Source organism: Phodopus roborovskii, unplaced genomic scaffold (assembly GCF_943737965.1).
Source record: "Phodopus roborovskii unplaced genomic scaffold, PHOROB, whole genome shotgun sequence".
Lineage (NCBI taxonomy): Eukaryota > Metazoa > Chordata > Mammalia > Rodentia > Cricetidae > Phodopus > Phodopus roborovskii.
Window position 1 is genome coordinate 18,620,699 of NW_026126480.1, and position 17,736 is coordinate 18,638,434.

The 17,736-nt window shown below is 38.7% G+C and overlaps 1 protein-coding gene across 1 annotated transcript in view; it reads right to left on the minus strand.

The window, feature by feature from the left end:
* Stk33 (serine/threonine kinase 33) overlaps positions 1-17,736 on the minus strand; it is a 68,268-nt gene that overhangs the window by 19,888 nt on the left and 30,644 nt on the right. Inside the window, exons 11-12 of the mRNA XM_051192651.1 lie at positions 6,184-6,308; positions 6,111-6,135 (exon numbers count right to left, since the gene is read on the minus strand). Of these exons, the coding sequence (XP_051048608.1) occupies positions 6,111-6,135; positions 6,184-6,308 (150 nt within the window). The remainder of the gene's footprint in view (positions 1-6,110; positions 6,136-6,183; positions 6,309-17,736) is intronic.

Sequence of the window (17,736 nt, forward strand, 5' to 3'; positions counted from 1 at the left end):
GCTCAATTACCAGTGCTGCCCAGAAAGAAGGACACAAACTGTAGTAACAGTCACAATATATTAACAAACCAAATACGAAAATGTAATTAACATTTAAAAACCACTACCCACCACAACACAAATAACAATAAATGAGAGGAGATGAAGATAGCACAGAATGAACTAAAAAGATGCTGGTCAATGAAGAATAAATACAGGGAGGGGAAGAAGAATATAGGAAGGACAAAATGAAAGGTGGATGAAAAAGAAGAGAGACTATTCAATAGAAAAACTAGAAAAATAAAAAAGGGGGAAAAGAAGAAAAGAGAGAATGGCCCAATTAAAGGTGTTTTCAAAGGGGGAAATGGAAAGAATTTAAGACTGGAAGAATATTAAAATTAAATTGTGAAAGGAAGAAATTAGAGAAAAATGTTAGATATAAATATTCAAAGTAAGCAGGTATGGTTCAAAGTCTTAAAAATTACAAAGACAAGAAACCCACAGGTTCTCTTTCTAGCAGTGAGGTCAAATATATGTTACAGGAGATGTGAAAATTCTGTTTGTGCTGAATAGACCTTTCTATAATGTTGGGCTGTGTACTCTTTGGGCAGCACCTATAGGCTGAGTTTGATTTGTCTTTTTGTTCTTTGTTTTGGGACATACCACTATAATCCACACTCAGCTGTCCTGACTGGGGCAGAAAATGAGGCCTCTGCCAGCATTAGTTCCCTTTTGTTTCATTTGTACATTCCTATGGCTGCTCAGGGATGAAGAGTGTCTAAGGGATTGCAACCATCCATATTAAATGGGGAACGGTAGTGGTGGATCCCACATGGCACCCTCAACCTTCTGACTGGTGTTCTGAAACTTAGTTATCACATATGATTACTTGCAATGGCTCATTCTGAGTCTGGCCAGCCTTCTTAATCAAGTTCCTAAATAAATGTCCCTAGAGGGCAAGGGACCTTTGTTCCCTTTTGTGTCTCTGTCTAACTTCCCACTACAAAGAACTCTCAATGATTCTGGCTCCAAGTATTTCTCCCTTAGCCATACTAGACATCTTGGCCATCACTTACTGTATCAGTTTATAACTATAAGCTCCTGGAAATAGAGAAAATATAGAAACCTTTGAATCCCCAAACAGGAAGCTCAGACAGGACCTTAAAATGGCTTCCTAACACTGCAGGGGGGTGCTGTTTCAAAAGAAGGATGTCCTCAGGAGCAGTATGCAAATTACTGAATCTCTCCTTTAAATGATTAGTCTGCATTTCTTGTTTTGTTGTTATTGTTGTTGTTTTGTTTTGTTTTTAGATTTTATTCTATATGCATGTGTCTTTTGCCCATATGCCTATATGTGCACTATGTGTGTGCCTGGCACCTGCAGAGCCAAAAGAAATATGGTAGATCTCCAAGAACTATGGTTACAGGCAGCTGTGAGCCACCATATGGGTACTAGAAACAAAACCTGGATCCTCCTCAAGAGCAGCAAGGGCACTTAACCACGGTGCCATCTCTAGCCTGTTAGCCTTCACTTCTGCATAGCAAAGAGGCCCATGCTAACTGTGTTCTGTGAGTTTTTCTCTTTTTCTCTCTTTTACTGCTGTCCCCACCCTCTATCATACAGCTGGTTCTGGGGCACCCTTTTATGCTCTCTGTTTCACTCCCTATTTCCTCAAGCCTGTTTATTATAGCTCTTCACCACCTTCCCATCACGCAATTCAAAGGGTGGCTGCTCTTATGCTGTAGTTACTCTCTTTCCTGCAGAGAAGTAGCATATGCTGTGAGCCTCTGATTCCCATCTTGGAGCTTCCCTAGCAATTCTATAAACAAGATCATGTCGACATACTTGCAAACTGGGCATGCTGGCTTGCCCCTCCTGTTTGGCTGCTCTTTGCTTTCTTCTCTTCCCTGGGTGATCTGGCTAGGGCTTCCAGTACCATTTCAGCGGAAGGACACCTTGCTCCCGATCTTAAACACTGTCTGATTTTCCTAGTTTGCTTTATTTCACATATGGTCTTTATTGTGTTGGATGCACTTCTACTATATTTAACTTGGAAAGAGTTTTTTTTTTTCATCACAAAACTATGTTAAGTTTTAGTGACTATTTTCTGCATCTATTAATGATTATTTTGTTGTGTGATTGATTATCTTAATACCATGTACCATATTTACTGAATGGTATGTGTTGAACAATCCTTTTACCACTGTAATGAATAGTAGATATAGTGAAAGAACTTTTTAAAGTGCTATTGATTTAATTTCCTACTATTCAGTTGATGTTTGCATCTATTTTAATCAAGAATTTGGCCTTTGGTTTTCTGTTTACACTGCACCCTACTTGTTTTGGGTATTAGACAAAGGTTGGCCTCAGAGAATAAGTCTGGAGGGATTCCCTCACCTTTCATTTTGTTGAAATTTTGTGAAGAACTGGTATTAATTTCTCTTTAATGATACAATTCAACATGATGAATGATACATTCAATATGATACAATTCAACAACAAAGACATTGGATCCTGGGCTTTGATGTTTTATCCAAGACTTTTTTTTTTAAACTGATTTGGTTTTGTTCTTGTATTCTGGCTTTCTAAATACTTAATGATTCATTTTACTAGTTTGCACAGTCTGGGAATTTATCCATCTCTTGTAGCTTTTCTAATTTTTTTGGTATACAGTTGTTCATGTTGGTGTCTGATGTGGTATCAGTAGGAATGTCTCCATTTTCATCTCTGATTTCAAGTTTTCTTTTTTTCTTACTCCAGTTATGCCTACTTTGGCTTTCTAAAGAATAACTATTTTGTCAGGGCAGTGGTGGCCCATGCCTTTAGTTCCAGCACTCGGGAGGAAGAGGCAGACGGATCTCTGTGAGTTTGAGGCCAGTCTAGTCGGTCTACAGAGTGAGTTCCAGGACAGCTAGAGCTACACAGTGAAACAGTCTCTATACACAGTCTCTGTATAACAAAACAAAACAAACAAACAAAAGAATAATTATTTCATTGACATACACTTTTAATCCCTGCAGCCAGAAGCTAAGAGGTGGTGGTACACACCTTTATTCCTTGGACTCAGGATTAAGAGGTAGACAGATCTCTGTGAGTCCAAGTCCACCCAGGGATACACAAGGTTGATCCAGTCCTAAAGAGAAACAGCTCACACAAAGACTATCTCAGCAGTTGGGATCACTAGAGGGATATAAAAGTTAGGAGCAGGGTCTCCAGTAGTCAGTATCAGGGATTCATTTTCCAGGCACATAGAGGATACAAAGACACTGAAGTCTCCGGATTTTCTAGCCACAAAGAAAAGGCTTCAGTCTGAGGTTTGGTGGAGCCAAGATCACATTTCAATCTGAGGTAGAGTAAGAGCTAGTGTCCTGCTGCTTTGCTTTTATAACCTTCAGCTTGAAACTTGAACCCCAAAATCTGTCTCTGGGTCTTTTATTTATCATGTTACACATATCTGCTTGGGTCTGAAGAGTTCCCTTCAGGCTTATTTGAACACTTCATTGGTTCCTGGGTGCTGCTGTTCTAGGAAGTTACTCCTTTAGGAGGTAGGCCCCATGATTAAAGTAGACTTGTAAATGAGAGACTTTGAGAGTTTTATTCCCTCTGGTTTTGGTGCAGCTCTGTCTACTGCCTATAGGCTGCCATGATCTGACCATGTTCCAATGTCAGCAGGGAAGTACCTCAGTTGCTATGCTTCCCCTACCATGACAGACTGCATCCCTTGAACCAGGAACCAAAGAAAGCCTCTATTTACTTCTGTGGTTTCTGTCAGGTATCTACTTGAAACAATAAGAAATGTAACTCATAACATATCTTATAGTTGCAATAGGTTATTTTAAATGAACAACAACTTTAACACCAATCAGAAAAAGGTACCCTACATTTTAACTCTATTGCCCCCACATTTTCAATTTCTGATGTCTCTCCATTTACATCTCTTTGATACTATTAGTTATATTGTAACTATACATGCTTTGTCTTCTTACATTCCCATCTGGAATATAAGTAGTTTATCTTACAATGGTGGTGTAGAGGGGTAGTTGGCTGGTTGGTTTTTTCAGGTGTGGGTGTGTTTTGAACTGGGAATTTTGTATCCAGATTTTTTTTTTGTTTTTAGCATAAACTTTGACACAATTAGGAAATAGTATATTTACTTGCAAAAACCAAAGAAATGTATGAGAAATCTGTCTCTTTAGGGGCAACAAACTTCAGAAAAAAAAATCCCCAATGTTAAATTCCTCCCAAGATATCACAGACAAGCCTAAGCAAGGGAAAATTCTTTACAAGATACTGAAGGAAAGATGCTGCCTGCATTTCAGGAATAGCTACAGAAGGGCTGCAGCCAGCAAACTGTCTATCCATCCTGGGAAGGGGCTGCTGCTATGGCCCAGCCCCTGTTCAGCAATGCTGTGAGCCCTGAGTGTGGGACAGCTCTTCTTGTTGAAGTGAAATGCTATGTTCTCAGGTTTGTGACTAGTTAAAGTCCTAGAAATAGATGACCAAACCCCCATTCTAATCCCTTTCTTTCTTAGGTAAAGTAGCCAAGACCAGAACAGGTCACATTAGCCTGTGATTTGCAGGATGTCAGGGATAGAGAAGAAAGCATGACGGAGTGATGGAAGGAGAGGGAGTGCATGTGACCCACAGGGGAAATTTATGTCACATTCATTGATAAACACAGATATAACTCAGCACCACAGAAAACATGTGCAGTGTGTATCTGTGTATGTGTATACATTAGATGCATGCACATATGCACTACACAAACATGTACACATACTGTACATATGGATGTGTACATGTGTAACTGTGTATGCTGCTATGTCAGTCAACAGAAAATCTTCAACCTATTTTCAACAAAAGGAAATGTAAACATGAGTTTTAGGATACAATTTTCAAAGAGAATATAAAATACACATTGTGCTAAGCAATGTAGGAGTTGTTGTCAGATGAAATAAGAAGGGAATTCAATAAACTCATGTTTACATTATTGTAAAAGTGTGATTCTATCACAAAATCCAAGTCTCTGTGCTAAGCTTCTTATCCAGACATTTACTGTCCAGTAGACACACACACCCCAGCCAGGAGGTTGTTCTCCCTGGACCCTTCTGCAAGGGTCTTGGCTGGGAGTGGCGCCAGTAGGACAGCACATCCCTGGGCATGGGGCAGGGCTCACCCAGACAGTCCCCCTTGTGCTCTGCCTATCTGCTGGCTGTGGAGGACTGACTGGAAAGCAACAACAAAAGAAGAAATCTGGACTCTCCTGAGCACAAAATGCAGCATTTAAATAAGAGCTAGGACACAGAGGAGAGAGAACCCAAACAGAAAAAAATTTGTACTGACATATATACATACATACATACATACGTACGTACGTACGTACGTACATACATACATACATACATACATAACATACATATGTATATATGGGGTTGTCTGGGCAAATCATCTGGATATCCAGTTAATAGACTGTAATCTAGAATCACAATGTTAACAAAACTATATCATAGACATGAAACTGTTCAGACCTAATCAGGTAATACATCAAACTTATATAGTTTGAGTTTTTATGAAACAATACACAAATAACTGTATAATATAATAAGTACCTTTTTCACATAATATATAAACTAATTCAAAATTCTATAGCTGGGTAGAGTACAAAACTTATTAATTTGGAGCCATGGGCCAAATCTGGCATACCATCTGTTTCATCAGAAAAGGCTTAGCTGGAACAAAGTCATGTTCACTCATTGCTGACTGTGGCAGTGCTCATACTGTACCATGAGAGCTGAGTAGTTACGACAGAGACTAATAGGGCCTCAAAGCCTACAGCACTTACTACAGTTTGAATGTCCTTCATCTGAAATTGCTGGATGTTCAGATTAGGGAAGCTCAATCTATATGCATTCTCTCACAGAGAAAGTTGAAGGCCCCACTCCAAATAGCCACTGATCCTAAATTTGAGGCGCTGCTGCTAAATCACATGGCTTAGAAGACAGAAGGACCTCGCTTGCTGAACGATGCAGGCCTTTGTTACCAAGTCACAGTGAAATGATGGAGCTGCACACAGGGTCCCCAGTGAGTGACAGTGCTGAGCACTGGAGTGTGCCACAGTGGTTCCTCCTACCTGTTTTGCTGTCTTTGCAGATGAACTGTCATTGACATCAAGGACCTTTCCCCTCATCTGGTTACTTTTCAACTTCTCTTTCATGGGCTGCGTAGTCTTCTCGTCTGTTTTGGTGTCCTCATCACTTTCTGGATTATTTTTCCATTCTTTCATCATTTCTAATACATTGGCTGGTCTCACTGAAGAAAGTGTATTGCCCTAATTTAAAAAAAATGTTCATGTTATAAACAGTTCAGATAACTGAAAGATTCTTAAGCCTCTTACTAATATATTCTCCCCCAAATCAGCAATAGTCACACAGAAAAAAATTATAAAGCTGTGTAAGTAGGAAAATTTTTGGTGTTTGCTGGAGCATACTCCCTGTCCCACAGTGGGTAACTCCCATATCGCATCACTTATGGTGTGAACAAGGTTAGAGGAAAACACTCTCAATAATGAAGCAGTAAATGTAGCCTGCTTGTGCCAAGGACACAGCATGGTAATTCCGTGGTAGCCAAGACCCCTTTAGCACTGTTCTTAGGAAACTGGTAAGACACTACCCAAAAGCATTGGGTCCAATGCTAAAGGTGAGTCTACAGAACATGTCCAGGAAATAATACACACTCAGTTATTAGGAAAACAGTATGTTCAATAATATAGATCAGCTATTTGAAAGCTCTTGCCTGGAATATTTCTATATAATGTGACCATTTGGCTATAACTGACTCAGTGTGCTGTTCCTATCCCAACTATGACTCTATCAAACCAAAATTGTTACACACTAACTCTATTTTCCAAATATCCCATCTAATGTGCCAAGACACACAGATGTAAGTTCAGATGGCTCCTGCTTGACTTAAATATTTTTTATTCTAATTGGGACTGTTAGAGAACATTTGGACAGGATATTTGGATCACCTTTAGATTAAAATGAGACCACATGTATGTACCAGTTCTAAGTAGTCTTTGTATGTGGGTAGATTTAAGTATTACGCAGTAATGACACAGAAAACTATGAGACAGGGCACATTAAGGGCAGCCATCTGAATAAACTGTGGAGGATTTATTGAGTTTAATATAGTCATGGTTAAAAATAGATTAGCATCAAGAACAGAATGGTAATAACAAGAGATCATTAGGAGACCCTGAGTCCCAAGCTCTCCTATTCTGCCTTCCTAGAAGGTCAGACAATTACCTATCTGAGTACTCTACACTGGCTGTGCTCTTGTCTCCTCTACCCCCTAATTTATCATCCCTTTCTGACAACCATGGCCTACACTGCCTTCAAGACCCAATTTAAAAATCATCTCTATTAGGTGTCCCAGAATTGGGAGCACATAGAGAGCTAAGGCAGCAGCCATGAGAGACTAGAGCCATTTTAAAGTGCTTGCTTGCCTCAGAGCTCTCATTGAATTCCTTCTGATCTCCAAGACTGCAACTTCTTAGCTTCAGCCTGACTTCTGTCATAATTCTCAGTACCCAGGCTCCTAGACTTTGGATATACACATCCTGGGCTCCATTAGCAAACATACAATCTGACATAGCTGTCTGTAACCTCAGTCCTGTCCAAACAAAAGTCTTCAGGTTAACTCTTTGGATACTGTGGGCTTCACTTCTCTATCCTCTTTGAACAGGATTTATGGCTTTGTCAGAATATAACTATCACTTTTAGGTGACATATTTTGGGAGATACTACATATTGCATCATGTCCCCAGTTCCTACTAGGTACCCACAAAGGTCTGGAGCCTCTCTTTGTCAGAGCCCTGACTAAGAACAAGGCAACTCTTACCCCTACCAGGCAGTGTGCAATGGGAGATACTGAGCAGTGGAGCTTAGAAGTTATTCTTTATCACAGGACATACAGCCTTTCCTGATAGGGAGAACAAAGTCTCCTCTAAAGTCACCTCTAAAAAGCCTTAGCAAGATGAGCCTGTCTACACATGACCATGCCCAAACAAACCATAATCATGGTGGAGTCCCTATGCAATCTGCACAATATGACAGCAGCTTATTACATCAATCTTTGCTTTGCAAAGTCCTGATAAACATATATTTAGTTATTATGATTTAACTAACAGCATCAGTTCCTCAAGAGCACACCTCAAACTTCACACACCATGGTATATTAAACATCTTTATATAAATTGCAAACCTTACTGCTGGCTTTGCAGCCCCCACACCAAACAGGTGGCCCATTGTGATCAATAACCAACTGGGTGACTTCTTTCAAAGTGTTTTGGTTCCTAGATACTAGGTATCTGCTGGTCAGCTCATCCATACATCTCCTTGTCTCCACAAAGATAAAAGTGCAGCAAAGAAAAGAAAATGTTGATACTAGGATCAAAATGTAAACCAAACAGAAGTGAAATAACCAAAAGAATAGTTTGTACTGGGGACCCTGGCACTCCCTTATTTGCATACAGCCAAAGGAAGTAGTAGAGGCACATTTGACAAGTGAAGGGGGTTGTACCAGAAAGGATAGAAATGTTGCTGAGGAAGGCTGCCTGCAGAGAATTCTCACAGGTGTCTCATGACAGAGAAAGCACAGGAATACAATGTTGGAAGCAGATCAAAATGTAGCAAACTGTGGGCAAGTTTGCCAGACACAACACTAGCCCTCACTCCATACAGTCACAGGACTACATAAACCAATCTTAGTGGATGTTTACCAACAGTAACACCACCACCAACCTCACCGTCTTCATATTTCTAATATTCTATAATATACTACCGCATGAATATTACCTGAATTTATTTCACCTTTACATATGTCTGCAATGAGCAGAGAGTTTTTATATTTAGGGTTCTAACAGAGATATTTGGGTATAGTTTTTTACCCCAATTATTAAGATCATTTGCAGAGTTTTGTCCTGTGCTGTCATTTTACATCTCTATATTGTCATGTAGAGTAAGAATTGCCTATCTTCTTAAATCAGCGTTTTTAGAAAGATTTCAAGTGTCCAGGATGACCTATATGCCTACCCAAGAGTTCAGTGACTAACACTATGTGGCAAGAGTGCCTTTGTACACAAAGAAATTGCCCTATTTCTCAATCCAAAGAGATTGTGAGGAAGGGCAAGGGATCTAAACTAGAGTCATCATCACACCCACCACTTAGAAAGTTAACCCTCTACCTCCTGTGCTACTCACTTGTGCTAGCAAGCTTGGACTCAGGACACTGGGAGGTGGAGTCCATGAAGCCCATGTCTAAAACCCATTCACCGGCTGCCCACTTCCTGCTTGTGTAGTTGAAGGAAAAACTGCATCACATACTTGGAATAACCAGTAATTAATGGCCTATAGTTATAAGCCTAACAAACTAACCAACTAAAGAAACAAACAAAAATGAACTGCCAGCAGGTACTAGATTACCTCAGCACTAGGGTGCTAGTCTGGAAACTTCCTTTGTTGACTGAATCCAGGTCAGACCCTGAACTCTTTACTTCAAAGAAAGGCTGCCCCAAGTAGAGACCTTTTTGGTTACAGTATTTCCACTGCATAGCCAACAGGTAGTTGAGGCTAATATGTTTTAATATGAAAATTTTAGGCAGGGGTGTACTCTCATGGAGAAGCAATGGCCAAATGCTAAGACTTTGATTCTTTGCCTTAGTAGATAGCCCCACAAACAAAGACTTAGTGGTATTTCCTCATCTAGTGAAGTCTGACTTTCAAAGAGTGTCTGTCATTACTCTGCAAATAATTCATGTTTAATAAATGTTTTTCATGAACTAGACATGCGAACTGGAGTAAGATGCTAGGAAATAAAACTGTCAAAGCTGGAGAACACTCTGGAACTTATAGCTTAACATCAGTTTCTACTTTTGAGAACAGTTGGGACACTTCCATTGGTGATGTTCCTAGGAATACATTTTTCAACAAAAAATGGAACACTTTATTAAAAGATATAAAAGGATACTCAACTTTATAAAATTAATAAACCCCAATCCAAAAACTGAGGTGCCTAATTTTACATAATAATGTGAATAAATTAAAATGTGATAACCTGCATTCAATAGTCAAATTCTATTCTTTTTTTTCTTTAAAGACTTATTTTTAGAGAGAGAGAGTGTGTGTGTGTGTGTGTGTATTTGTGTGTATACAGGCTTCCTTCCAGAGTACAGCAGACTCTAGAAGAGGGTACTGGAGTTCCAGGAGCTAGAGTTATGTGTTTGTCCAATGTAAGTGCTATATGAGCACTCTTAACTGTTGTGTCCTCTCTCCAAGGCCCAGGCAGTCATATTTACTTCCTTCCTATAACAGGTAAATTATTGATAACCTATCAAAGTGTGTAACATGTAGTCCCCTGAGGGGACTGCCATTTCCTTGATGTCTTGTTTATTCAAAGTGGAATGTTTCTTTAGCTGTTTTAACTTGATAAAATGAGCATCAGACCTTGGAATTTTTTTTCATTGAAAATGATATCACAAAGTAATAAAACATCTGTAGTTTTAGACACAACACTGCACTTTCTTGAGAGAATCTTCCCAATATATACAAAGGGAAAAAAGAGCAATCTACAGACTATGAACCTATTTGTGTAATGTGAGAAGGAAGCAGGTAGAACATTAATTCCTTTTTTTTTTTTTTTTTGGCCATTTAAACCATTTACCATGGGCAATCCCATGGATTTCATAGAACTAATTAGCACTGTAAGCAGCAGGAAAAACGTGTAACTGTAGAGAGCCACACAAGTACTGAATGATCAATCACCCTGATGGCTTGCATGTAACAGTGGCCACTAAGGTAAGCCACTTTGTGTTGAAAACAGTCAGCCCACTGATTTCTCACAAACGTAACAGCAAATGAGAGGTTGTGACTAGTGTTGGTGCTCCTAGCCTCCAGGAGGTAGGAGCCTGGGAAATTTGCTGTATTACAGAGGTGCACCTCTAACTGCCTGCCAAGCGTTTTTAGTTAGAGATAAAGCTGAGCCTTCAAACTCAATATACAAACTCAATCCAACACTCTTCAAAGTGGGGTGTGCACACACCTGGCTGTACAGGAGGCTTTCCAAGGGACATATGGGCAGAGACGGCTCGAGGCATCAGTTTCAGGACCCTCCATCTGCTTGAAGAAGGATTTGTACTAATCCTCTCCATGCTTTACCCCTAAGTCAGCTTCTTCCACTTCACAAGATAAAGAAGGCATAGTTTTCACTATCATCAATATTACTTTATATATGCATATATATATATTATATATATATAATACTATATGTGTGTGTGTATGTATGTATGTATGGATATAATCTCTGTAATACCAAGGACAATTCAAAATTTCTGAGTTGGTGTGCAGGAAGCAAATGAACCTAATGACTTGGTAGAAAATCTCTTAGAAGTGATATGCTTTATGTCTTTGCTTCCAACAAAAACATGAAGAAATACCTAATTAAATTCTTAGAAGGTAGAGCATTCAAAATCATTTTTGTGATTTATTTTATTATATGGTTCTAAATTCCTTTCCCTGGTCTTTGCGTACACTGGAACTGCATTTATATCCTCATTGCTCAAAATGTATTTTCATCATTAGCCCAGCCAAAGATTTACTTTCATTTATTCACTCACTTATAGTGTGATGCATTTCTGGGGTGTGACTATACAAGTAGAAAATGGATGCTAAATTGCATCCATCCATTTGGTTTTCCTCCATCCCGTCTTCCTGAGGGGACTGCCATTTCCTTGATGTCTTGTTTATATTTTAATGATACCTATGTTTATTCAAAGTGGAATGTTTCTTTAGCTGTTTTAACTTGATAAAATGAGCATCATACCTTGGAATTTTTTTTCCATTGAAAATGACATTGCCAAGACCATTGGATATCCTGTCATGGGGAAATCATGAGCCTTGATTTCCATTATTACAACACAGGTGAAAAGGACTTCATGATGTAACAAAGATCTAAATGTGAGGCTAAAACTTGAAAAGCTTCTGGAGGAAGCGTAGGAGATTTTCTTCATGATCTTGGGGAAGGGGCTAAATAAAAATCTTGGGCAAGACACAAAAACTACTAAATATACAATAAAAAAATGATACATATAATTTTTACCAAAAACAGCACTAAAAAGCAGAAAAGATACATAATAGAAAAGGGGGAAATTGTATAGATATTCATATGTGTGTTTATGTATAGACATAAAGAGCTCATATTAAGAATACATAAAGAACTACAAATCTATAAGAAAAATACTTTCGTTAAAAATTTGTTTTATTTTATGTATGTAACTGCTTGCCTGCTTGTATGTGTATGTACCATATGCATCTAATGCCCCAGGAAGCCTGAAGAGGGTATCAGATCCCCTGGAACTGGAGTTACAATAGGTTTTGAGCCACCATGTGAATGCGTACACATGACACACAGACGTATATGCAGGAAAGACACTTTACACATAAAATAAACAAATAAATGTCTCGGTAGTTTATCTACCTTGCTCGTCCTTTAATACACTGTCCTGACAGGCTCTACTCTGCCTGTGCATCCTTGGCTCATTTCTACTCTTTGCCTCACTTTTCCAATTGTTTTATCTTGGTTTACTCCGTGAGGAAGTTCAGGAAATTGTAAAGCACTACCTACACACATGTATGGAATAGTCAAAGAATAAACTTAGTAAAAGATTAAAACAAATAAATGTACTTCTTATAAGTAGCTAGATTTTTTTAAAAAAAAATTCAATTTAATAATGTGACTTTAAATGGGCATTTAAATCAATTTATTTATTATTTCTAAATTTGGACATGTTTCTACCCTCTGAGTTTATTATTTCAATTGTTTTACCACCTATCTCCTTTTAAACTTTCAGTACTTTAAATTCCACTATCTTTTTATCTTTTCAAGAGTCCAGTGCTCCTAATGTTGAGAAAATAGTAATACTATCTGAACTTTTCATTCTGGATTATTATGAAAATATTTTCTACTTTTCTTGTTTGTATAACATACCAATAACCCTTACACCAGGTATATAAAGACACCCGAATATACAGCTCCATCAAGTGTGCGAAGTGTTGGCCTCTGTGATGGACCCTCTGAGGTCTTGCTTATTTAAAAATACTTTCACTATTTCTTTTCATGCCAATGACCATTTGGATGGATATAAAATTTTAGGTTTAAAGTTGTGTTTCCTTGGGTGCACTTAAAATATTACCTCAGTTATTCTCAAGTTGCATACTACTGCTGAACAGTAGGATGTGTGATTCTTCCTTACAAGATCTGCCTGTATCTTGCTTTAAACCCTACATTAGGAGGAGAACCCACATGTAGAGACTATACCAGGCTGGCCCACAGGTCCCCTTCTGTATGTAACAGTTATTCAATAAATATGGTTCAGTTTTTAGTATCAATAACTGACTAAATCTTGTGCCCTAGTTCATGAGCCTCTTCCTAACATGACTTTATTGAAAGTTTCATTAATTTGGGATGCAATAACATATTCATATATACATGCACATGTATGGATAAAATAATTTATAATTATCTTATCTACAAGAGAAACTGTGTAGTAGAATAGCAGAAGGAATTCTAAAATGTTTAAGATGAAAATATATAGGAGGAAAAACTAACCCACAATTAGTTAGGGACCATAACATTTCCATCTTCTTATGGGTGTGTCTATCGAAGCTAGCAGTCAAAAACTAATGTCTAAAACTTGAATAACAATTTGTAAATTAATGAACAAGGGCCCTGTTTGCACAGTGGGAGAGACTATCAGGGGAATGGCCCTAAACCTTGGTCACCAGTGCCTCTGCAGAGTGTGGCCACAGAGCAAAGTACACACTTCAACTCATGGGAAATGGCTTATGGAAGAAAAGTGTGTTGTTTATCTTTGAGTCCTGACAATGCCTGAAAATGTAAAGTTAAATGATACTTGTTAAGATTAGGGTCAATGGATATTGACTTATTTAAAAATAAGCCACCTTGCAAGTTTATCTCACACACAATTATTCCTCACTTTGAAGTAAAGGTAAAGTTCTTTGACCTGGGATCTAATCCCTTCACAGCTATCTTTTCTTCCCTGGTTTCCTTTCCCATTCATTTTCTTCAGCATCTACCTGTCTGTCAGATTGAACTTCCTGGCTTCACAATACCTGCCCCTTTACTTCTGACCATTTAAAATCCCCTGTGTCTTCTTCCTTGCATTAAAAGTTATGTATTACTTGCTTTCTTTACTAAGTTGTAAGTTCCTTATTTCAGAGACCATGCCTTTTATGTATACTACATTTTAATGATCAAGCACAGAGCCTGGAATGTGGTGAGTGTTAAGCAGTAGAGAAATAATAGAGAGCATGTAGCAAGGAGCAGACACATGATAACGCATGAAGATGAACTTTGTAGAAGGGGACCTCACAACCATTGGCAGCCATGGTCCAGTGGGAGAACATTAGACGACACAGAGCATCAGGACCAGAGACAGAACAAAGAGGCCTTGAAAACAGTCTTCTCTTCAAGAGTAGCTACATTAGAAGAAAAACCACAGGGGCCCTGGGGAGACAAATATACCTTTAAGTTCCAAAAAAACAAAGGGAGTTTCTGACTCTTCTATTTTCAGGGGGTAGAGGCATAGGCAAACATCATACCACACGATCTAGACTGGCCTACAAGTCAAGGGCACAGGGGCAGGACTAGGTAGAACCACAAATTTATCTTGTAACTGGAGGAGGGAGAGACTGCAAGCACAGGTTCCTTTCTTGCCAACTCTGCATCCCACAGAGAAAGAGGGGGGGCGGGGAAGAGTGTCACAAGGAGGCTGGGCCAGGTTTCTAGGAGGGGGAGGGGCTGTCAGTGGGTCTGTGACCTAACAGCATGTATTAAAAAGCATGTTGAAGGATTTACCCATGCATGAAAAATCCTAGTAAAGCTCAGAGTGGAAGCTATCTTTTTACAAATCACAGCAGAAGAAGAACAATCCCCCTAATATATATTCTCTGCATGCCAGTTGTCTTAAAATGCAAGAGGTCAGAAGAAATTCCTTGGAGATGTGTTTTTAAAATGTAAATTCTTGGTGTTAACCTGTGACCTAGGGGCTTGAAGAAAGTGAGAGGCTAACAAAAAGGTCTGGTAAAAAGTGCCTGATCCGAGCTGACAAGAAAAAGGAAGGGAAAGCAGCTGGCAGAAAATACCAGTGAGTTCCCAGCCAGAGGTCTCTTCAAACCCTGCCCCTGCTGCTGGTCATGATGGTCACCTCAGCGTCTTCTCTTCACATCTACCATTCAGCTTTTGAAACCATGGGGCACTTAGTGCTTATTTGAAATTCTGTTCACTTAAATGTATAGAGGAAAAAAAATAATTCTTTTTCTTGGAATACTTTTAAGATATGCATCATGCTTCAAAATGCACACAATACATAGGCTAAACTTCAGACACTTTTAATCCAATAAAGCTCTTTGAAAAGAAAATGTTACCAAGCATTAGGTATTGAGAAAAGCAGGCCCTGATATGAAGCAGTGAGGCTCTGAGGGGACCATCTTGCTCGCTTTAGACTATTTCAAACAGAGGACATGAATTACAGGAAGGGAGACTTCAAGTGTTAGGAAGAAACGAGTCATGCCTTTCATAAGCTTGTAAAATGCCAGCATTCTAAATTTCATGCACTGAACTTAGGAGAGTCCAATATAGTACACAATATCTGTCACTTTTTATCCATTTGGCAAAGACTTCAGAGAGACAAATGTTAGAGGCTTGAAAATGGAGACTTCTGGAAAAATGACCAAAGCTAGAAATAAAGCTGAACTAATTAGAAAACAAATAATTAAATGGCCAAACCCGAATGTTGTGTGATGCTGAAAAGAGACAAATTTCTAAAGCATGCCATCTGTTTTACAACTTTGTATTTTCCTGTACTACAGATCTACTCCATACTTTTTACAATGATCTCTCTGCTAGGCCAGAAATAATTACACCACAGAATCCTAGAAGAGATCAAAATAGTTACAGAAGAGGGCAGATATATTACATGCTTGAGAGAAAACTACGCTTTAGTCTTAAAGAAAAGGAATTCAAAGAAATGGTTCAAAGTTGTAAAAAGAAAATTAAAGAATTTTAAAACTGATACCACAATATATTTATGGTATCTAAACTTATCTGGGCCTCTTCTGGACATTGCAGTGTTGTGAGCATGTTGTGAGGCCTTTCTGTCTTTGCTCGATTGCTAATTTACCTCTAGAGCCTGGTGGTTTTTACATGGTATCTATGTACTCATAGTTTATTACTCCAGTTCCAGGCCCATATCTATTTATCTATTTGACATGTCTACTTGCCTATCGCATAGCATTTTAAACTTATCACACCTTATCCAGAGCTCTTGACTCATCACCCATGTCCTACAGGGAGAATCTACTCTTCCTTAACTGTCCACATCTTAATAAATGGAACCACTGTTCAACCAGTTGGAGCAAAATCTAGATTTCATTCAGTGTTCCTCCTACTTTTATTATTCATGCAATCCACCATCAAATTCTATGGCTCACATTTCCTCACCACCCCACCCCCACATCTTTCTCTTCCTTTTCTTCAGTGGCAAGCTATGCAAGTACCCTACTGCAGAACTATACCCACAGTCTTTCATTTACACTTCTAAATGCTCTGTCTCACATACGTTTTCTTTGTTTCTACCCTATCTAAACTGCCACCACCTCTCAGAAATGGTACTTCAATACTTATCAAATTCTCTAAGTCATTGCCCACCAAATGCCTGGAATGACTTTAAAAATATAACTACAAAAGCAATTTTCATTTCAAATATAATTGTATTTGTGTCATTGGTCCCTAAAACACTGTCTAGCTAAGTATATATTTAATTTTTAGTGAATAGTGTTAATAATGATCTCATGTAATGCTTGTAATTTCTAGTATAAAATCTCATACTTTCCTTGTGATTTTATGGACTTAATGACAGTTAATTGTTCACTGAAAAGAAATCACTCATAATTGATAATTGTAATAACTAGGATTAGGCTTGCTTGCTTGCATATCCCAAAGAATCCTAAAGATAAAAGAAATTTACATTCTGCTAAAACAAGGAGTTCTGGAATAGATTGGCATGGTGACTTTGTGAACTATATGCCCTGGTATCTTGCATTTTATTGTTGTTTGCCAATCCCACTTTGTAGTTCTGCTTTCTTGTCTATCATGGCTACTCAATCGCCAGCTATCACAATCCAAGTCACCATGAAAGAAAAAAGGCATGAAGAATGCTGAGCCTGCTCCATTTAGGAGGAGACTGCACAGTCCCTTCACATCTCATTAGCCGTCAATGGTGACTAACACAGAAAACTGGGGAATAAAGATACACTTAACTGAATAGCAATGTTTCCAGCTAAAGATTCAATAGCAGCCATACCCAAGTTCCAGCTGTGACTGGGTCCTGTTCTGGTATAGGGATGCAGAGGCCAAAGTGTCTCCACCAAGGTTTGTAGTCTAATTGTGGAAAGCAACATGCAAATAAATAAAGACTAAACATTTAAGCCTAGGTAATAAAAACCATTTGGAAGCATGCCCTCCAAGGTCCCCCAAAGACTCCCGGTATTCAAAGAGCTGAGTGAGATAGAACTGGTTCTAGAGCTCTACATCTGGAACTTGTCCCACTTGCTTCATCTGCATCAATTTCCTAAGACATTTCTCAGTTCTGTTCTACTGGACATGAAGCTTCTGTGACAGAG